Source organism: Eriocheir sinensis, chromosome 33 (genome assembly GCF_024679095.1).
Source record: "Eriocheir sinensis breed Jianghai 21 chromosome 33, ASM2467909v1, whole genome shotgun sequence".
In the NCBI taxonomy this organism is placed as follows: Eukaryota; Metazoa; Arthropoda; class Malacostraca; order Decapoda; family Varunidae; genus Eriocheir; species Eriocheir sinensis.
In genome coordinates, this window is record NC_066541.1 from 8569991 (window position 1) to 8593635 (window position 23645).

The 23645-nt window shown below is 40.3% G+C and overlaps 1 protein-coding gene across 2 annotated transcripts in view; it reads right to left on the bottom strand.

Moving 5' to 3' along the window:
* Positions 1-23645, bottom strand: part of LOC127006686 (polypeptide N-acetylgalactosaminyltransferase 2-like) — a 102725-nt gene that overhangs the window by 66953 nt on the left and 12127 nt on the right. The window contains exon 2 of one of the 2 annotated variants that reach the window (XM_050876881.1): positions 15785-15823. The exons of the other annotated variant lie outside the window; for it this stretch is intronic. Coding sequence (XP_050732838.1) covers positions 15785-15823 — 39 coding nt within the window. The remainder of the gene's footprint in view (positions 1-15784; positions 15824-23645) is intronic. 2 annotated transcript variants of the gene reach the window in all.

Below are 23645 nucleotides of genomic sequence, written 5' to 3' on the forward strand. Positions count from 1 at the left end.
CCCCATCCTCCCATTATTCGCCACTTCCAAGAAATAGGTGTGGATCCCTCTTAAGACTATTGGATCCCTTTAATTATCACAGCGGAGCCATATAAGTGATCAGGACTACTTAGTTTAGATTCAGATGTTAAAATTATGAGATGATGATGATATGAGAGAGAGAGAGAGAGAGAGAGAGAGAGAGAGAGAGAGAGAGAGAGAGAGAGAGAGAGAGAGAGAGAGAGAGAGAGAGAGAGAGAGAGAGAGAGAGAGAGAGAGAGAGAGAGAGAGAGAGAGAGAGAGAGAGAGAGAGAGAGAGAGAGAGAGAGAGAGAGAGAGAGAGAGAGAGAGAGAGAGGGGGGGGGGGGGGAAGTATTTACATAACAAGTGTTTCAAAAGCCTGACTCTATATATTTAGCTTAGAAAAGTGACACGTATTGCTGACTGGTGTGTGTGTGTGTGTGTGTGTGTGTGTGTGTGTGTGTGTGTGTGTGTGTGTGTGTGTGTGTGTTTGTGTGTTTATTAATACATGCATTTATATTCATAGTTTTTCGGTTCAGATTTAATAACTTATTGCGATATGTATTGAAAAATCGCAGAGTTCGTTCCTATTTCATTAACTTGTGACGTTGATTTCCATGTCAATCAGATTTCCTCCGCATGGCTATTATTTTCTAGTCCGCCGCGTCCTTCTATCTCTTGTTCCATTTAGGGACCAAGGACGTACAGACCAAGGACGTACAGACCAAGGACGTACACAGACCAAGGACGCACACCAAGTTATACAACGTGGACACAGCCATTAAAAAAAAAAAAATACTTTGTCCTCCCTTAGAAATGAAAAATTTAAAATAAGATAAAAAACGAGATGTTGGAAAATACCGATCAAATAGAGAAAAAAAAATGAAAGTGCAAGAACGTTATAAAAGAACAAGAAAATAAACAAGAAAAAGATCAATAATGCTGACAGGTGGGGCAAGCACGAAACCGGTAAAGGCGGCGTTGATTACATGATAAAACTTATTTATGCTGACAGGAAGAGGCAATTAAACAGTTGTAAACAAGATAACGCTTAATTATGCTGACAGGGGGAGCAAGTTAGGGACAGGTAAGTTTGTTGGTTAGAGATGAAGATTAATTATGCTGACAGGAAGGGCAGGTAAGGGATAGATAGAGGTTGACTACACGATGAAGATTTATTACGCTGACAGGTAGAGCGGATTAGGGACAAGTAAGTTCGTTGATTACAAGATGAAAATTAAACGCAGACAGGTGGGGCTCGTAAAAGACAGGTAAGGGCGGCGTTGATTACAAGATTAGGATTAATTATGTTGGCAGGTAGGTCAAGTTAGGGATAATTAAAACTTTGTAAACAAGATTAAGCTTAATTATGATGACAGGTGGGGCAGGTAAGGGACAGGTAAGGGCGGCGTTGATTACAAGATTAGGATTAATTATGCTGGCAGGTAGGGGAAGTTAGGGATAATTTAAATTTTGTAAACAAGATTAAGCTTAATTAAAATGACAAGCGGGGCAGGTAAGACTGGTAAGGGCGGCGTTGATTAAAAAATAAGCTAATGATCATGGCAGGTGAGGCAGATTAGAGGCAGGTAAAGAAGTTGATTACAAGATGGACCAAAATACTGACAGATGGAACAGGTTATACAGGTAAAGACGTTGAGAATAAGATGATATAAATGCTGCTAAAAGGTCGGGCAAGTATGGAATAAGTAAAAGCGTTTATTACAAGATTCAGCTTAATTATGCTGGCGGCAGGTGAGGCAGATTAGGGGCCGGTGAGGGCGTTGATTGCAAGATAAACCTTAATTAAGCCAGCGGCAGGTGAGGCAGATTAAGGGCAGGAAAAACTTTGATTACACGATTTACACTTAATTACCCCACCCCCCTACCCACACAAACACACGCACGCGCACACACACAAATCATAAGTAAATAATTAGATGAAAATATAATGAAAAAAAGAAAGAAGAAAAAAAGAAACGGTAAAGATGAGCAACACACACACACACACACACACACACACACACACACACACACACACACACACACACACACACACACACACCAAACACGCACAAAACAGACATGCAAACATTTAACACTAGATAAAAGTTCAATTACGCTGATGACAGGTGCAGCAGGTAAGGAAGAGGCAAAAAACTAAACGTGGTATAATCTTCTCTGCCATCAGCCGCTAGTCTTTTCAAAGGGGCGGTATTTTGTAAGCTTATCTTTTCATTATCATCCTCTTGTCGCCTCTACCGTAAAAAAAGTTATAAAATGCTGCCGACCAATGGAACAGGTGAAAAACAGGTAATTCGGTACGAGAGAGAGAGAGAGAGAGAGAGAGAGAGAGAGAGAGAGAGAGAGAGAGAGAGAGAGAGAGATAGAGAGAGAGAGAGAGAGAGAGAGAGAGAGAGAGAGAGAGAGAGAGAGAGAGAGAGAGAGAGAGAGAGAGAGAGAGAGAGAGAGAGAGAGAGAGAGAGAGAGAGAGAGAGAGAGAGAGAGAGAGAGAGAGAGAGAGAGAGAGAGAGAGAGAGAGAGAGAGAGAGAGAGAGAGAGAGAGAGAGAGAGAGAGAGAGAGAGAGAGAGAGAGAGAGAGAGAGAGAGAGAGAGAGAGAGAGAGAGAGAGAGAGAGAGAGAACCTTCACCTCCAGGGTGTCCCGCCAGTGGAACACATTCACTGCAGCAGGGCCAACAGTGAAGGAAATGTCCATCCAGCAGGTAAAAGTGGCTGCTCACAGGTGGCGAAGAACATGCCCCATACCACTAGTGATGCTAAATACACAGTGAACAAGTGTAAAGGGCTTTTGAAATAATGCACAAGAAAAAAGTGACATTTTAAGCCCTGAAAAGTGCACAGTGAAACATATGCTACTCGAACGATCGCATAAAGTGTCGTCGGCAAAAACAAATATGTTGTGTACATAGTTTTCGTCAGTTTAAAAAGAGAGAGAGAGAGAGAGAGAGAGAGAGAGAGAGAGAGAGAGAGAGAGAGAGAGAGAGAGAGAGAGAGAGAGAGAGAAAGAGAAAGAGAGAGAGAGAGAGAGAGAGAGAGAGAGAGAGAGAGAGAGAGAGAGAGAGAGAGAGAGAGAGAGAGAGAGAGAGAGAGAGAGAGAGAGAGAGAGAGAGAGAGAGAGAGAGAGAGAGAGAGAGAGAGAGAGAGAGAGAGAGAGAGAGAGAGAGAGAGAGAGAGAGAGAGAGTGGTAAAAGTAAGCAAGACAGAATACATATAATAATAGTGTAGATGACGGACAGGTACACAAGAAAAAAAAAACAGTTAAATGGATGAAGCAAAAGAAGTTAAATAGTTAAAGTTAAATAAAATACAGTTGCTACCGGTAGAGTGAAGTTGAAAAACAGGTAATTCGCTACACATGAAAGGGTTATTAGGCTGTCGGAAGGTACATAAAACAAGGTGAATAGTTGAAGTTAAAAAAAGGTAAATAGTTAAAGTCAAATAAAATAGTACAGTTCCTGTCGCCAGATGGAGCAGGTGAGAAACAGGTAAACAAATCGATACCAACAAAGGTTAATTAAACTGACGACAGGTAACTAAGCGGCGGACACGGGGCATTTTTTTTACCTCACCCTTATGTCCCTCTACTTTTACAACGTCTATATCATCTCGTCCTCTATCTATCTATCTCTCATTGGTCTCACTTTCATTTTCTATATCTCGGAGCCTCAGGTGTTTAAGGGGAGCTTATGAACAGGTAGCTTGTAGTGTCCGTACCCCTCCCTCTCTACCTGATAAAAACAAGAAGAAAAATAAAATAAAAAGAAGAGTGAAAATGAGAATAATGATAATGAGAAATAGGAGAGGAATGATAATGATAATGGTAATAATGACAGGTGATGCGTTCTATGATAAAAAAAATAAGAAGAAAATAAGAAGCAAACGAGGAATTAGAATGAGAATTTAACAAGAAGAAGAAGAAAAACAAAAAGAAGAATAGGATTGATAATAATAATGATAATAATGACAGGTGATGCGTTCTATGATAAAAATAATAAGAAAAGAAGAAGAAAACGAAGAATTAGAATGAGACTTATAACAAAAAGAAGAAGAAAAAGAAAAAGAAGAATAGGAATGATAATAACAATGATAAAAATGACAGGTGATGCGTTCTGTCCTACATAGATAAGCTTCTCAATATTTTTTTAACGCTTCTGACGTCATGCTTCCAACAGTGACGTCACGGCTTTAGGAATGATGTCAGCGCTCCAGTTGGTCTCCTGATTGAGAACCCGAGAACACAATAGTCACTCCCCCCCTCACCCCTGATCCCTCTGCCGATACTGGCGTTATCTCTCTCTCTCTCTCTCTCTCTCTCTCTCTCTCTCTCTCTCTCTCGTTGTGTGAATGTGTGTGTGTGTGTGTGTGTGTGTGTGTGTGAGACCATGTGCGTGTTTATACTTGTGCTCAGTCTTGACTGGACAAATATGTACACACACGCACGCACACACACCTCACGAGAGAGAGAGAGAGAGAGAGAGAGAGAGAGAGAGAGAGAGAGAGAGAGAGAGAGAGAGAGAGAGAGAGAGAGAGAGAGAGAGAGAGAGAAAAGTAAGCAAGACAGAATACCTAATAGTGCAGAGTAATTATAACACACACACACACACACACACACACACACACACACACACACACACACACACACACACACACACACCTGTCACCCAATCACGGTGCCCCAGACGCCGGTGTGTATGTGTACCTGTAACTGGCTTCGTTATCTCAGGTGAGGAAGGTGGGGCCGGATCATTAATCGTGCCACCTGTCTCTTCAAGTCCTCACCTGTCCTCTCGTGTCTTTCCTCATCATCATTTCTGTCCTCTTCACTCTCACTTTTGTCTCCTTGTTTTTCTGGTCTTTTAACTCTTTCCTTTCACTTTTTTTTTCCTTTCATCTCATTTCTCTATTCTCTCGCCACTTTTTCTTCTGCTTTTGTTTCCTTTATTTTCTTCCATTGTTTTCTTTCTCATCTTCTCTGTCCTCTTCACTGTGATTTCTGCATCCTCATTTCTCTGTTCTCTTATCTATCTTTTCCTTTCATCTTCTCTTTTCTACATTTTTTTCCTTTTATCTAATTTATCTATTCTCTCATCTCATTCTCTCTCCCTTTTCTTCCATTTTCTTTGTCGTCTATTCTGTCCTCTCAACTACATTTTTTTCCTCCTTTCCATTTCTTTGTTTTCCCATCTCCCTTTTCCTTTTTCTCCTCTATCCTTCCCTATTATTTTTCTCATTTTTTTTATCTTCTCAAATGTCTAGTCTCCCTTCCTACCTATTTATATTATCTCTCTTATCCTCCCTTTTCTTGTCTTCCTTTCTTCCTTCCTTTTCATCTTTTCCTCCTTATTTTCATCATCCTATTTCTCTTCTTTCCTCCATATGTTCTTCCCTTTCTTGTCCTCCTATCCTATCCATTATCTCATACCTCTCTTTCGTACATTATCTCTCCTTCCCCTCCTCCTCCTTCTCCTCCTCATCATCATTTTTCTTCTCTTTCCCTATCTATTATTTTCTCCGTATAGCCTCCTCTTCCTAATCCTCCTCTCCTCTCTATTATTCCCATTCTCTGCCTTTCCCTCCATTATCGTCACTTTCCCTTATTATCAGCATCATTTATCTCCTTTACTTCATATATTCTTCATCTCCTTGCTCTCCTCTCCTCTCCTCTCCTTTATTTCCATTCTCTCTTGTTCCATTTATCATCTTTCCTTGTCCTCGTATTTTTCCCTGCTTCCACCTGTCATTTTCCCGTAACATTAGTCATGCATCTTTTTTTTTCTCCTTTTGTCCAAACTCGTCCTTCCGTTCTGTCTCGTCCCCTCCATCACCTGTCTTGTCGTTCCTCCTGTTATTTGTCACGCTGTGTCTTCTTCCTTTGTTCCGATTTGCCCCCCTTCCCTTTTTTTTATCTTTTTCTTAATCAGCTAATTGTTTCCCTCGCCGTGTTTTTATTAAGACCTCAAATTCCTTGTCTCCCTTTTTCCTTGTCTGGATCTGGAATGTGGACTTGATTTTGGAACGGAATTGGACTAAAGTAAAAAAATAAAAATAAAAGGTCCCTGCGAAAAGATTGGGAAAATAAATGTGAAGGAAAGAAAGAAACTGAAGGAAAAGACACGAAAATATTGTTGTTAGTTTTCCTACTTTATATTTCTTTTCCTTTTTTCTCTGCATCAGGAATGTGACTTGATTTGGGAACGGAATTGGACCGATGCAAAAAAAAAAAAAAAAAAAAAAAAAAAAGTTCTGCCGAAGAGCTCAAGGAAAAATATATGAAGAAAAGAAACAAATTGCAGGAAAACAAAAACAAAAATAATCTTGGTTACTTTTCACACTTCATATTACTTTCCTCTTTTGTTTGTTCTCCTCCTCCAGCTCTTCAAAACAATAAACAAATAAAAAAATACGAGTTAATATTATTCTTTTCCTATTCCTTGCCATTTCACTTTTTCTCACCGAACAATCCGCCCCTCTCCTTCCTCCATCTCCTTCTCCTTCTCCTCCTTCCCTGGCTCCTCCTCCTCCAGCTCTTCAAAACAATAAACAAATAAAAAAAAATACGAGTTAATATTGTTCTTTTCCCTTTCGTTGCCATTTCACTTTTTCTCACCTCACAATCCGCCCCTCTCCTTCCTCCACCTCCCTCTCCTCCTTCTCTGCCTCCTCCTCCTTCTCCTCCTTCTCTGTACCTTTCACTTTCCTCTCAGCATAACCTTTCACTCCACCTTATAATTTATTCTTTGTCATTTGTTCTTATTTCTCTCTCTCTCTCTTACTGCCTTTCCTTAGTTCTCTTTATTTCTTTGCCAATCGAGTAAAAAGTTGAAACGAGAGGAAAATCAATCTCTCTCTCTCTTCAGGCGCGCGCGCGCACGTGTTGACTCATCACTGCAATAAAACAATAATATTACCAACGCAGCAACCACGACCTTCACCACCACCATCATCATTACCACCACCACCACGACCACCACCACCACCACCTCCATCATCACCACTACCATCATCACTACCACAACCACGACCACCATCACCACCACCACCATCATCAATACCACCACCACCACCATCATCATCGCTACCACGACCACCACCACCATTACCATCAACACCACTACTACCATCATCATCACCCCCACCACCACTACCACCATTACCATCATCAACAGTAACAACAACCACAACAATAACAAACAACCAAGACAACAATAAGCAAGTCTATTTATTTATGTCAAAGTTATAATGTTAAAAATAGCAAAACAAATCCGAGGTAACACACACACACACACACACACACACACACACACACACACACACACACACATACAGAAAGAGAAAGAAAGAAAGAAAGGAAGAAAGAAAGAAAGGGATAAAGAAAGAAAGGGATAAAGAAAGAAAAATAAAGGAAGAAAGAAAACGAGAGGAAAAAACATGGAAGGAAGATGAGCAAAAGTTTCAAACAAGCGCATAATCAAAGAAAAAAAAATAAAGATATAAAAAAAACTTCATGGACAAGAGAAAGGTCGCGTGTGTGTGTGTGTGTGTGTGTGTGTGTGTGTGTGTGTGGAGGAGGAGGAGGAAAGGGAGGAGGAGGAGAAATATTAATAAGAGAAGAAAAGGGGAACACAAATAATGCAAGAGACAAGAGAAAGGAAGAAAATGGAGATATGAGAGAGAGAGAGAGAGAGAGAGAGAGAGAGAGAGAGAGAGAGAGAGAGAGAGAGAGAGAGAGAGAGAGAGAGAGAGAGAGAGAGAGAGAGAGAGAGAGAGAGAGAGAGAGAGATTTACATAGATTTACATAGAAAATCAGACCACACAGACCACATGGTCCAGACTTGGTGGTCTGTCCTTAAACCTAAGTGATTTTACATTAATCAGAAGACTCCAAAACGTTGCACTTCTACTCTAGTTGATATTAAGTTGAAGGAAGTGACGGTCGAGCTTATTTTTGAAGGAGTCAATCGTGTTACACTGGACCACTGATGGTGGGAGCTTATTCCATTCTCGCACTACAACGTTGGTGAAGAAAAATTTGGTGCAGTCTGAATTTACTTGTCTACATCTGAGTTTTACGCCATTGTTCCTCGTGCGCAAAGTGTCATCGATCATAAACAATGTTGATCTGTCTACATTCGTGAAACCATTAAGTTCATTCAGTTTTCCTCGGAGGCGACGTTTCTCAAGAGAGAACATGTTAAGGTTAGAAAGCCTTTCTTCGTAGGATTTGTTGCGCAAGGAAGGGATCATTTTCGTTGCCCGACGCTGAACACCTTCTAATTTAGCAATATCCTTTGCATGGTGGGGAGACCAAAACTGTACCGCATATTCCAAGTGGGGTCTGACTAAACTGTTGTAGAGCGGGAGTATTACATCTTTATTCTTAAATAAAAAGTTTCTTTTAATGAAGCCCAACATTCTGTTCGCTTTATTTGCTGCATCGATGCATTGCTGTGAGAGAGAGAGAGAGAGAGAGAGAGAGAGAGAGAGAGAGAGAGAGAGAGAGAGAGAGAGAGAGAGAGAGAGAGAGAGAGAGAGAGAGAGAGAGAGAGAGAGAGAGAGAGAGAGAGAGAGAGAGAGAGAGAGAGAGAGAGAGAGAGAGAGAGAGAGAGAGAGAGAGAGAGACTTAATAAAGGAGAGAGAAATCCTTGGGCGAACCGGTTACGGAGGGAGAGGGAAAAAGGGAGTGGAGGAAGGAAGGACAGTAGGAAAGAAGGAGGTAGGAGGAGGGAGGAAGGAGGGGGAGACGGGAGGGAGAAGGAAAAAATAAAGATGAGGCAAGGGATGGAAAACGAGAGGAAGGAAAGTGTGTAAGGAGAGAGGAATAAGAGGAAGAAAGGGAAAGAAAAGGAGAGAGAGAGAGAGAGAGAGAGAGAGAGAGAGAGAGAGAGAGAGAGAGAGAGAGAGAGAGAGAGAGAGAGAGAGAGAGAGAGAGAGAGAGAGAGAGAGAGAGAGAGAGAGAGAGAGAGAGAGAGAGAGAGACGCATTCATTTTCTCACATGTCGTTGAAGGAGAGAAGAGGAAGGTAGAAGAGAAAGGGAAGGAGCAAAGAGGCAAGGGGATTGAAGAGAAATAAAGGGAGAGTAGAGGGATGGAAAGAAGGAGAGAGGAAAGAGGAAGGAAGAAGAAACAGAAAGAATAGAAGAGAAAGAGGGAAGGAGGAAGAGACGGGAAGAGAGGGAAAAAATAAAAGGAAAAATAGCAGGAAGGAACAGGAAGGAAGGGGAAAAGGAAAGGAGGGAAAAAAAAGGAAGGAGGTAAAGTGAAGAAGAGATGGGAAAAAAGAGAGAAAGTAATAGGAAGGAAAGAAATGAGGTAAGAGAAAGGAAGAAAGGAAAAGAAAATGAAAGATGAGGGAAAAATCGTGGATGAAGAAACTGCAAAGGAAGGGAAAAATTAACAACGAAAGACTAATTAAGAGAAAGGAGAAAAAAAACAGGAGCAAGGAAAAAGGAGGGAGATAAAAACGGGGATGAAAACACTGAAAAGGAAGAAAAAAGAAAAGAAAAACGGAAAAGAGGAGAAAATGAAGGTGATAAGAGAGAAAAGAAAAACAAAAAGTAAAGATGAAATTAGAAAACAGGAATACAGACACTAAAAACGAAAAGAAAAGGGGAAAAAGAAGAAGGAATGAAGGAAGAGAAATGGAAGGTATTACCGAAAGGATAAAAACAATGGGAAAAGGAAGGATGAAGGTAGAAAACACAGAAAACGAAAAAGAAAAGAAAAAAGAAAGGAAAACGAAGAAAGACGGAAGCAAGAGGAAAGAGAAAGGGAAGAGGATAAAGAAGAGAGAGGTTCAGGTTTACTCCTCCCAAAAATTAGTCAGTGGCACCTGGACAAAGACGCCTCCCAGGTTAATGGTCCAGGGAGGAAAGGTGAGGGAAGGAAGGTGGAAAGTTAGGGACAAAAGAGGAGGAGGAGGAGGAGGAGGAGGAGGAGGAGGAGGAGGAGGAGGAGGAGGAGGAGGAGGAAGGTATAAAGAAGAAAAGAAAAGGAGGAGGGGGAGGGAAGCAGAAGAAGAAGAAGAAGAAGAAGAAGAAGAAGAAGAAGAAGAAGAAGAAGAAGAAGAAGAAGAAGAAGAAGAAGTAGAAGAAGAAATACAAATGAACAAGAACGTAGAAGGAACATTAATAATAATAACAACAACAACAACAACAATAAAACAACAACAATATCAAATAAAGAAAGAAAAATAGACAAACAGATAAATATAATAAAAAAGTTATACGAGAAAGCAAAAAAAATGTTGATTAAAAAAAAATTACGAAACAAAAATGACCAAAAATGTTTAAAAATATAACAAAAACAAAACAAACAATGAATAAATGAATAGGAACAAGTGACAGAGAAGACCAAGGATGAAGATAAATAGACACGAGAGGAAAATTAAAACATGAACGAAACAGGAAAGACCGAGAATGTAAATAATAGAGAGGAAGCTAAAAATGGAACATCAGAGGACAGACAAGAAAACATTTTGCCTTGTCAGAGAAGACGAGGAAGAATGCATTTAAGAAGAATCCCAACGCCTCACAGAGCATGGCGGAGCGAGGTGTGAGGCGTTGATGAATGGAATGGACGGATGAAGGCGACGAAAAGGAGATAAAAGTACAGAGGAGAAAACACGAGAATGGACCAAGGATAAAATGAATGCACAATTAAATGAAAGAAGAAATGAGAGAAGAAGAAAAACAAAAATATAAATCACACGAATATAGGCTTAGAAATAGATATAACAAGAAAAAGTGACGAAGACAAAGAAAATAACACGAAAAGGAAGTAAAGAATAAATAAATGTACCCGTAAAAAAATGGGAAGAAAAAGAAAAACAAAATTATATGAAATGAGAAATACGTAGAAATAACGAAGCTGACATAAAAAAGACTGTAAATAGAGAAAACACGGAGGAGCAAAGAATGAATAATGTACCAGTAAAAAATAGAGGAAGAAGAAAAATAAGATTGTACATGAACTTAAATTGAGAAACGGATATATCAGGAAGAGAGGTGACGAAAATCAGAAGGAAATAGAGAGAAAACACGGACAAGGACAAAATAATAAATAAATGTAATGTTAAAAAATGTGAATAAGAAAAACAAGAATATGAGTTAAACGAATATGAAGTGAGAATAGAGATAACAGGTAAAGGTAACGAAAAAAAAAAGGAGAAATCACTGAAAAATAAAACGAAAATGAAGCAAGAAATAAATAAATAACTGTAAAAATGAAAAAAAATAAGCTTAAACATTAAACGAATATTAAGTGAGAAGTATGTAGATATAAATAATAGGGAAAGGTAAAAAAAAAAAAAAAAAACAGAACAAAAGAGAAAATAAAACAAAAAGTGGCAAAGAAGAAATAAATGAGCCTGCAAAAAATGAGAAAGAAGAGAGGAATATAAATTAAACGAATGAGAAGTGAGCAAAATCGTAGACAGAACAAGTAAAAACAGAAAAATAACTTTGAAAAAACACGAAACAAAGTAAAGAAGAAATAGATGTGCCAGTAAAAAATGGGAAGAACTAAACAAGACTCAACAGAAAACGAACATCAAGTGAAAAATAGACAAATAAATATTCTGAAAGTGGAGCACAGGATGAGTGAATGTGCAGACGTAAAGGAAAAAATAATATAGTGAGAATAAGATACATGTCCAGAAAACAGAAAAAAGGTGAAGAATATAAATTAAACAAATGAGAACTGAGAAAAAAAAAAACGAAGATAGAACAAGTAAAAACAGAAGAAAAAAAATGGAAATAAACACGAAAAAAAGTAAAGAAAAAATAGGTGTGGCAGTAAGAAAACAAGTGAAAAAAAAATATGTCTAGGAAATTGAGTGAAGAGTGAGTGAATTTACAGGTATACAATTATAAAGAAAAAATAAGTGAAAAATAGATCATATAGACTATGCCAATCAGTGAATGTATAGATATAGGGGAGGTGAAGTGTGGGTCACGTGACTGAACGCTAGGCTGTGTGTGTGTGTGTGTGTGTGTGTGTGTGTGTGTAATAGATATGTATGAAAAAAAACATTTCCAAACAATAGAAACACGACCAGCAGATGAATAAAAGATAAATGTTAGAATTAGGATACAAAGCTTAAGAACATTAGAGCACCACGAGTTTACAAGAGACAGGAAAGTTTACACCCGGCAGCTTCTGTAAACCTATCAACACTTATCGTCACATAGCCACCCATCCATTAAGTTATCTAACCATTTCCTGAAGCTATCTATCGTATCTTTTTTTTTTGCAACAAAGGAGACAGCTCAAGGGCACAATAAAAAGGAAACAATAATAATAATAAAAAGCCCGCTACTCGCTGCTCCTAAAAAGAATCCAAAGAGGTGGCCGAAAGAGGGGTCACTCACCACACGATTGTCTAGCCTGTTCCACCACTCCACCACTCTGTCAGCAAAGCAATCCTCGCCTAAGTCTTGGTTGAATCTGAATTAATCTAACACAAGCATTCTAACATTGCCTACCCTTCTGTTTAACTACCAGGACCTGAATGAATAATATACAAAACACAGAACTCAACAGAGATAGAGAAAGATAGATATGAAGATAGAGAGAGCGAAGAGAAGAGAAATGAAGAGAAAATAGGAGAGGGTGGAATAAAAGAAGAGAAAAATAAAAGAAGAAAAAAAGGATCAATTGAGAGAAAAAGAGAAGAGAAAAATAAAAGAAGAGATGAGAGAAAAGGGGAGAAGAGAGAAAAGGGGAGAAAAGAAGAGAAGAGAGGAGAAGAGAAAAAGAGAAGGGAAGAGAGAGGAGAGGAGAAAAATAAACAAAGCAAAATATAAACAGGAGCAATACTGGGTGATAAAAATGCAACGTATTCGACCTTCAACTGAGCTACTTAATTTCTGCAGCAGGACACAGTGAAAGATGGACACCGGCAAGAGTAGTAGTAGTAGTAGTAGTAGTAGTAGTAGTAGTAGTAGTAGTAGTAGTAGTAGTAGTAGTGGTGGTGGTGGTGGTAGTAGTAGTAGTAGTAGTAGTAGTAGTAGTAGTAGTGGTGGTGGTGGTGGTAGTAGTAGTAGTAGTAGTAGTAGTAGTAGTAGTAGTAGTAGTAGTAGTAGTAGTAGTAGTAGTAGTAGTAGTAGTAGTAGTAGTAGTAGTAGTAGTAGTATTGTTGTTGTTGTTGTTGTAATACCAGAGATGGGGCTGCGATAGTAAGCAACAAGGAGTAAATAATATTAAAAAAAACGAATAGTAATAAAAAGAAAATAATAACAACAATAATAATAACAAAAAATATGAAGAAAAAGAAGAAGATGAAGAAGAAGAAATAGAAGAAGAAGTAAAAGTAGGAAAACTATGACAGAAAATCCAAAGAAATGTGCCAACTAGAACCGAGGCAACAGCAACAACAACAACAACAACAACAACAACAACAACAACAACAACAACAACAACAACACATACAACAGCACACACAGGTAATATTTAAGGCACTCAGTCACAGGTGTCAGATTCGGCACTTCATTCCCTCCCTCTCTCCCTCCCTCCCCTCTCGCTCAGTACCCTCACACTCCCTCCACGCCCCTCCAATCAACCTACCTGTAATCAATGGTGCTACATAGATAAGTAGGTTCAGGTGTACACAGGCAGGTGGGTAGGTAAGAGCAGGTTAGGTAGGTATTAGGTAACTCAGTAGGCAAGTTATACGTTATAGGTGAGCAGAAAAGTAGGTAAATAGGCAGGAAGATAAGAAGCAGAAAGCAGGAGGTGAGTAGGAAGGTAAGTAGGTATGGTAAGTAGACAGGTAAGTAGGAAGTAGGAGGATACGAGGTGAGTAGGAAGTAGGTAGGTAAGTAGACAAGTACAGAAGGTAGATAAAAAGTAGGAATTAGGTAAGATAGCACGAAGGTAAGTAGACGTAGTTGGCTCAGTAGGCAAATTAGTAGGTGAGTAGAAATGTAGATAAGAAGACAGGTGCAGTAATAAGGTAAAGTAGAAATCAGGCAAAGGTAGAGTGGTAAGCAGGTAGAAAAGTAGAAGTAGCTAACTCAGCAGGCAAATTGGTAGGTGAATAGGAAGGTAGGCAAGACGACAGGTACAGTAAATAGGCAGGTAAAACAGCAGGGATTAGGTAGAGGTAGGAAGGTGAGCAGGTAGGAAAGTGAAAGTACCGTGCTAAAAAGACAGATATACAGTAAAAAAAAAAAAAAAAAAAAAAAAAGGAATTAGGTAAAGGTTGGTAAATATTTTTCCTCTCGGCCATTTACAGTCACACGAGTCTACCTGCAATCGATGACGGGACAAAGGCAGGCAGGTAGGCAGGTAGGTAGGTAGATAGGTAGGTAAAGGTAGAGGAAGGAAGGTAAGGAATGAAGGAGGAAAGGAGAGAAAGGGGGTCAAGATGGGAGATAAGGACCGAAGGAAGGAAGGAAGGAAGGAAGATTCTACCTGCAATCAATGGCGGGACAAAAGGTAGGTAGGCTGGCAGGTAGGTAGGTAGATAAGTAGGTAAAGGTAGAGGAAGGAAGGTAAGGAAAAAAGGAGGAAAGGAGAGAAAGGGGGTCAGGATGGGAGATAAGGAACGAAGGAAGGAAGGGCGGAGGATTTTACCTGCAATCAATGGCCAGACAAAGGTAGGTAGGCAGGCAGCAAGGTAAGTAGGGAGGGAAGTAAGTAGGTGAGAAGGGGACGGCGCACAGCCACACAGGTAAAGCGGTGAGAACGATTTATTGATGGTCAGCCACGTCCATCCTTCAAGTTAAATAAATAAGAGAAAAAAGGAAAAATATATACTTACTAACACACGAATGAAGTGACGGAGGATACCATGGTGCACGTAAAGCATAAAAAAGTGAAGTTTATTCCTGGCACATCAAAAGACTCAGCAGCAGAAGCCAGTCAGGGAAAAGATATAAATAGTATAGTTTTAGACGCAGAAAAAGAGGACATAAATTGCTACGTGCTTATAAATAAAGGGATTATGCGCCGAAATATTATGAAAGAGGCGGTGAATTATCATAGAGAGTTTCCGTGGAAAGAGTATTACTATTTGCTACGAAAAAAAATATAAACATTGGTATAGCAAAGTAAAATATGTGTTACCATGTTGTAAATAGGAACACATACTGCAACAACAAAAATAACAACAAAAATAACAAGAAAGACCGAAAACAAAAAACGATAGCAACAACAAACAACAAAAACAAGAAAGATCGAAAACAACGTCAACAATAACAACAACAATACCGATAATAAAAAACGAAAGTAACAAAAACAATATCTAGAAACAACACAACAAACACAAGAACCGAAAATAACATCAACAACAACAACAGCAACAAAATCGTAACTAAAAATAAGAATATGCCGAGAACAACAACAACAACAAAAACAACAACAACACACGGGTACCAGGGTGTCAAAAGAGGACTAGAGAGACCAATACGAGAGTTGGTGGTGAGTGGTGGTGGTGGGGGGTGGTAATGGTGGTGGTATAAGTGGTGGTGGTGATGATGACAGGCAGTGGTTGGGGTGAGTGATGGCAGTGGTGGTGGTGGTGGTATAAGTGGTGGTGGGTGGTGATGAAAAGGTGTAGCAACGGTGGTATGAAGGAAAAATATTATGATGAAAACATTTATAATACTGCTGATGATGATAAAAGTGATGATAATGATAATGAGGATAATGTAAAATGAGGGAGAGATGTAAATAATGATGCTAAAAAGGAATGTTAATGTTGGTGAAGATGATGATGATGATGATGATGATGATGATGATGATGGTGATGATGATGCTCACCGTGAGGTAGTGAGCAGATGTCTTGCTCCGGCCTGTGTTCTGGGGAGCAAAAACAAACAAACAAACATTAGCCCACGGACACAAACACACACACACACACACACACACACACACACACACACACACACACACACACACACACACACACACACACACACACACACACACATACACAGTCACGAAAATACGAAAATACACAAACATACAAAAAATATTACTGGAATAAATCACGAAAGGACGATATTTGGTAACACACACACACACACACACACACACACACACACACACACACACACACACACAACATTCATGGCTTATTGATTTTCTTTTTTTCTGGATCATACGTCAAACGCCACGTGTGTGCGTACGAGGTGATGTATGTATGTATGTTTGTTTGTATGTATATATGTATGTATGAATGACTAGCAGGAAACTCAATACTGATTGTGTGTACGTATCCATGTGTGTTGGTATACATACTTAGGGATATTAGTGTACGAATGAGAGAGAGAGAGAGAGAGAGAGAGAGAGAGAGAGAGAGAGAGAGAGAGTAAACATGGTCGATAGTGGCATGTTTTCACCGGTAGATTGGCGCATTAGACCACGTTGCGATTTACTGAGCATGAAATCAATACTAGCTTAATAAAATATAAACTCTCTCTCTCTCTCTCTCTCTCTCTCTCTCTCTCTCTCAACTGGAAAAGTCTCAGTTTCAAAGCCGCTGTAGAGTGAGATAGAAAAAGACAATTAACAAAAAGCCAATTGAGTTAATGCAAAGTTAGGGCTGATAATTGACACTAGGGTCGTTTTGTGTGGTGGTGGTGGTGGAGGAGGAGGAGGAGGTGGAGCAGAGTGGATGATGACAGGAAGGATGAGGACGAAGAGGAGGAAGGGATAAACGAAGAATAGCAAGACGAGGAGGAGGTCAAAGAAAAGAAAGTGGAGGCGAAAGGCAGGAAGAAGAACGGGGAGGAGATTGAGGAAGAAAACGATAATGCCCAAGAAGCCAGGACATGCAGGGAGAAGAGGAAGAGAAAGAGTTGAAGGAGGACGGGAAACGATAGAGAAAAGAAAGGGAAGGAGGAGGAGTCACAAAGGAAAGGAGAAGGAAGCAAAGAACCCGGAAGAGAAGGAGAAAGAGGACGGAAAACAGATAAGAAGGAGCAAGAAAAGAAGGAATCCTAGAGAAAAGAAGAAGGAAGTAAAGGGACAGGAAGAGGAGGAGGAGAATGGGGAGAAAGAGAAAGAAGAAGGAAGAAGAATAAGAAAAACAAGAAGAAAAGAAGAACAAGAACTAGAATCAAAACAAGGAGATGGCGGAGTCCCCAACGGAAAGGAGGACAAGGAAGTAAAGGAGGAGCAGGAAGAAGAGGAATGATAATGATGACAATTATTTATACTTTCCACATAACGTTCCTTCCCCACGTCCCCGCCGCTGGGCCGCACCATCCCCCGTGCGGCCAGGATGATGAGGGTAATGACGCTAATGATGAGGATGATGATGATAATGAGCGTGATAATGACAGGCCCTCCACACAATACACCGCTGGCCAGTCTGAATCTCGCCGCCGCACACGTAACACTAATAACTCGCAGGTAACACAGGTAAAAAAAAAAAGTAAAGGTATGCTGTATATTGGGGTAGGTTACGTTGTGGGACTTGATACATCGGTTATTTAGGTGGAATTTCATGTTTATAACGCAGTTCAAGTTTCAATCTTTAGTTTAGTTATTTATTCAGCGTAAAAATGATCCAGTAAACAAAAAAATAAATAAATAACACCGGAATTGATCTCTCTTGGCCATTCGTCTCTACTTTGTAATAGTAGTGTTAGCGTTTTGTTTTTTTTCATTTATCTATTTTCACCCTTGAGCTGCTTCATTTACCGTAAAAAAAAAAGGGGAAGATGGTCTGCTGATTCGGTTGCATTAGTTTTTTTTTATGAAGTCGGTAAATTCTCTGAAGCAGGAAAAAGAAAAAAAATATCAGCTTGTCTCACGGCACAGGTAAACTTCTTGAGGTTGGTTACGAAAGAAGTGTCAGCCAGGTAAGAACATGCTGACTGGGGCCTATGTTCTCAAACACATCGGGGCTTATACACCTGTACTTGATAAGGCTTCCGTAGAGGTTGAGGGTACATCCGTGGGTAGTTTTATGAGGCTCGTGATAGCTTGACAAGGCCTCTGCCCCATGAACGTGATAAACACTCTTAATTGAAAAACCCGACTAATCTCCTGCGTAGCCTTGGAAAGTATTGGTTGTGAGAGCCCAGGACCCGTATTCTCAAACCTTTCGGCGCCCAATTACACATATTTTAAAAGGCTTTCGTAGGCGTTTCAGTCATTTTCAGGGGTAGTTTAATGGCCCTGGTGGTTGTTTAACTCTTCTTCTGTACCATGAATGTGAAAAAGAGCGTTTGATAATACGGACTGTAGGAGACTGGACGCTTTTCATGGGTAGTTTTAGAAGCCTAGTAATAGTTTAACAGAGCTTCCTTCTTCTTCCTTCCTTCTTTTCTTCCTTTCCTTCCTTCATTCACTCATTTATTTTTTGCTCTCGATCTTTTTTTTTATCGTTTGCTTTACAAAATGTGGAACACGTTACCAATTCGCTTTTTCTTTCTTATACCAGAGAATACATGACGAAGAATTTGCATATCTATCCATCAAATTCTGCGCCATGAACGTAATACACACTCCTGTGAACCCGACGTATCTCACTGTTGTAACCTTTGTGAAATATTGATTGTGGGAGCCCAAAGCGTCTGAGAAAACGGGCCTGAATGAGGAAAGCTTCGTTCAGTCGGCGCAACATCTGTGGTCATATGCCGGAGAAAGACAGAAGGGGAAGGAATTAAAGGAGAAGGGAACAGACCCCAGGAGACGGGACACAACCCCCGATTAATACACCCATTCACTGCTGGGTGGACAGGGGCGTAGGATATCGGAAAAGCCGCCCAAATTTTTCCACTCCGCCCAGGAATCGAACCCGGGCTCTCTCGGTTGTGAGACTAGTGTGCTACCACGAAGCCCCCGGCCTGAATGGGACGAGGCAGGAAGGAGACAGGTAGCAGGAAGGCAGGACTCTTAAATCGATATTCCCAGACACCCTTCCGCCTCTCACATCAGTTAATTCTAAAGCCCGAAGAGGAGATCAGTTAGGTTCCAATGAGTGTTTTCTAGGCTCAAGGTACAGAAGAGTGATCAAACTACCACCAGGATTATAAAACTACCCTTGAAAATGTCCAAAACTCCTATGAAAGAAAGCCTCGTCAAATATGTATGCTGGGAAACCTAAATGTTTAAGAAAATGGCCGGTATTTTCAGACGCTTCCTCCTCCCACACCAATAAATAAATAAACAAATCTCCAAAGGCCAAAACGGAGATTAATCGGATTCTTATGAGTGTTTTTTTTCACGTTGGAGGGTCACAGTCTTTGCCAAACTACCACCAGGGTCATAAAACTACCCAAGGAAACATTCACACCTCCTCTGAACGCCTTGTCAAATACATATGCTTGACCACCGAAATGTTTAACCCGGTAGCTGCGGGGATCATGTTTCTTAAAAGCCCCTCTAAGCGAGAAAAATGAGAAAAAATCATCACTCACGCAAACCATTTCATAATATATATCAACGCATTTGTCATCGGTTTGTGCAACATCTCTTTTTCGGGGAGTTATATCATGGCAAAAATTTGGCCCCCGTCGCTGGTACACGGTAAAGCCACAAATTTGGCTCGTCGCTGCAACCGGGTTAAGAACCGAACCAGTATGCACCTGATCTCGCGGCAAGGTAAGGCGCGTGACACAGGTAAGTAAAAGGTGGCATGTGTCCGATCCCTTCCGTGACTGCCATTAATAGAGCCGCTTGCAAGACCGATGGTGACACGCGCTGACGTCACGAGGAGGCTGGAAAGACGTCACCGATGGGAACTTTGTCGTTGTGTGAGTGTGGAGGGAAAGGTTAACGGTCGGTCGGGTGATGTTTGGGTCTGGAGTGGTGGTTTGTTTTATTTATTTTGCTTCTTTTCTTTCTTTTATTCACTCGATTATTTTTATTTAGTTACTGATTTTTTTTTTTTTTTTTTTTGCTTTCTTGTGATCGCTTTATATATTTTTTTCTTTCCTTCTTTTCTTTTTTTTATTCACTCGATTATTTTTATTTAGTTATTGATTTTTTTTCTTTCTTGTGATCGCTTTATATATTTTTTTCTTTCCTTCTTTTCTTTCTTTTATTCACTCGATTATTTTTATTTATTTACTGATTTGTTTATTTTTGCTTTCTTGTGGTGATTCGCATTATCTATATTTTCTTTCCTTCTTTTCTTTCTTTTATTTATTCGTGTTTTTTTTTATCTTCTAATAGTGATTCGTTTTATTAATTTTCCTTTCTTTCTTTCTTTCTTTCATCCATTTTTTCTTTCTAGTAGTAACTCATTTTATCCATTTTTCTTCTTTTCTCTCTTTCATTCGTTTATTTTTTTTTCTAATGGTGATTCGTCTTATCCATCATCCTTTTCTTTCTTGAATTCGTTTATTTATTTAATTATTTATTTTGCTCTCAAGTGGTGATTCATTTTATACATTTTCCTTTCTTTTTTTTCTTTCTAGCCGTGACTTGTCTTATCTACTTTCCTTCCTTTCTTTTCTCTCTCCCATTCATCCGTTTATTTTAAGGTTTCCGGTGGTGGTTCGTTCTATAGCTACATTTCCTTCTTTTCTTTCTTTCTTTCTTCCATTCATTCGTTTAATATTTGCTTTCGATCTTTTTTTTTTTTCGTTTACTTTACATATTATGGAATACGTTACCAATTCGTTTTTTCTTTATCATACCAGAGAATATATGACGAAAAATTTGCATATCTATCCATCAATCTATTTATCTATCTATCCATGATAATCCCTGAAATATAATTAAACAAAAACAAAACAAGATCAAACGTGTCTGTCAACTTCACTGCCTCTACGGAACGAAAGACAGAAAGAAAGAACGACAAACAAAGGAAATTTTGTTTGCAGTATATGAAGTTAGTGATGCCAATTGACATTTTATTCGCTATGACACACAACGCAATCTTCTCGTTATTCAGTTACACGAAAATGAAAAAAATAAACACACACACACACACACACACACACACACACACACACACACACACCTTTATAACCCGGAAATAAATATTGAGGATTCTATCGACAGTATTTACTATTTAGAACCAGAGTTGTGGAGTCAGTAATTCAATCAGCCAGTCGGTCAATTAGTCAGTCAACCAGTCAGCTAGTCAGTCAGTAAGTCGATCAGTCAGTCTATCAGTCAGTCAGTCAGTTAACTAGTTAGCTACTCAGTCAGTAAGTTGGTCAGCCAGTTAGTCAAACTATCATTCAATTAGCCAGTCGGTCAGTAAGTCAGTCAACCAATCATGTAGTCCGTCAGTAAGTCAGTCGATCTATAACTAGTCAGTCAGGCAGTCAATTTATCAGTCAGTCAGTCTATCAATCTATCACTCAGTAAATACTCAGTCATTCAGTCGATCAGCTAACCAGTCAGTAAATCGGTCACTCAATAAGAAAATTTATCAGCCAGTCAGTCAGTCAATAGTCAGCTAGTCAGTCAGTCAGTCATTAAGTAAGTTAGTCCAGTTAATCACTCAGTCTGTTATTAAGAAGTCGGTCAGTCAGTAAAGAGTCAGTCAGCAGTTCCTCCCTCCGCTGGACACCTGAGGAAATAGCACCCAAGAAACCACAGATGAAACACAGGTACGCTAACGACTTAATGGGTGGAAAGTACAGGTGCGTGTGTATGTGTGTGTGTGTGTGTGTGTGTGTGTGTGTGTGTGTGTGTTTACCTAGTTGTATTTACCTAGTTGTGACATGCGGGAAAAGAGCTACGCTCGCGCTGTCCCATCTCCATATCCTCTCTTATCCAACTTTTCCTTAAAATCATGAATGTTTCTTGCACAAACCACCTCCTCCTCCAGTCTATTCCATAGCTTACTGCTTCTGTTTGGGAAGCTAAACTTTTTCACATCTCGCCTACACGTGGTTGCCCTCAACTTCTTTCCATGTCCTCTCGTTTCTCTCTCGCTCCACACACACAGGTCCTCTCTGTCCAGATTCTCCACCCCGCTCGCCACCCTGTACACCACTATCAGGTCTCCTCTTTCTCTTCTTCTCTCCAGGGTTGTGAGCCCCATGATATTGTCTCCCCTCGTAAGTCCGATCCCTAAGTTCCGGTACTATCTTAGTTGCCGATCTCTGTACTCTTTCCAGCTTTCTTATGTTCTTCTTTTCGTGAGGAGACCAGACCACTGCTGCATACTCCAACCTTGGCCGTATCATTGTAACTATTATTTTCTTCATCACCTCTTCGTCCAAATACACAAATGCCGTCCTTATGTTCCTCAGCAAATTCATAGTTTGTCCCGTTATCCTGTTGATGTGTTTGTCCGATGACATGTTCTCTGAGATAGTCACTCCCAAATCTTTTTCTTCCACTCCTCTGCATATTATCTCACTTCCCATCTTATAATCATATTCACATGTGTGTGTGTGTGTGTGTGTGTGTGTGTGTGTGTGTGTGTGTGTGTGTGTGTGTGTGTGTGTGTGTGTTAATCCTTCCATCATTGTTTCACGTTTAATGAGTATAAAGCTTCCTAACTTTTATATTTATTTGTTTAGTATTTGTTTGTTTATTTGTTGCCTAATGGACTGGTCACTCGCGAGGTCAAATTATCGAGTGAACCGCCTAATTGGGACGTCATTTGCAGGTGAGATATTAGACAAACTCTTTCAGGTGTAAAAATATATACATATACGCAACAAACAACTCCCTCTCCCTCTCTCTCTCTCTCTCTCTCTCTCTCTCTCTCTCTCTCTCTCTCTCTCGCACCCATTAGGCAATCGAAAGTATGCGGTTGACCACTCTCTTTAAATGGGCAGTTGTGGTGTGAAACATAATGGGAGGGAAGGGGGGAGGGAAGGGAGGAAAGGAGGGAGAGAAGGGGGGAGAGGGGAGGGGAAAAGGAGGAAAGAGGTGAAAACATAATAGGTTGCTTAAGAATGGAGGAGGAAAGAGGGAAGATAAATGGGAGGAAAGGAGGCAAGGAGGGAAGGGAGAAACGGGTGTGAGGAAACGCGGGCACGCCGGAGGGAAGGAGACTGGAGGAAAGAGCCGGAGGGAGGAAGAGGAGGAAAGGAGAGAGGGAGGAAAGGAGGAAGGGAAGAAGGTAGGAAAGATGGCACATAATCAAAGCCTTTCACAATTTTTTTTATTATTTGTTCTGGTGGAGAAATATCAGCTGCAACCTCTCTCTCTCTCTCTCTCTCTCTCTCTCTCTCTCTCTCTCTCTCTCTCTCTCTCTCTCTCTCTCTCTCCCCGTCATCTCATATATTTCAAAGCTTCCAATAACCTCACATATCAAAGAACTCTCTCTCTCTCTCTCTCTCTCTCTCTCTCTCTCTCTCTCCCTCTCTCTAATCCCGGGTAAACAAACAACATCATTAAAGGGACGAGACAAAGATGACGAACAGAAGAAATTAAGGAGCAAACAGGATATTGAAGAGGAGGAGGAGGAGGAAAGCAGGAGGAGGAGGAGGAGAAGAAGGAGGAGGAGGAGGGAAAGGGGGGCGCGTGGCTGACGTGTGGCAGTAGGAGGAGGAGGATTAAAGAGGGAAAGGAGGAAGGGAAGGAGGAAGGGAGAGAGGGAGGGAGGGAAGGAGAAGAGAAGGAGGGAGGGAAATAGGATAGGGGAACGGAGGGTGGGATGTGTGTGGTGTGAAGGAAAGGCTGTGAAGAGAGGAGGAGGAGGAGGAGGAGGAGGGTGGGGAGGAGGGGGGGGAGGAGGAGGAGGGGGGGGGAG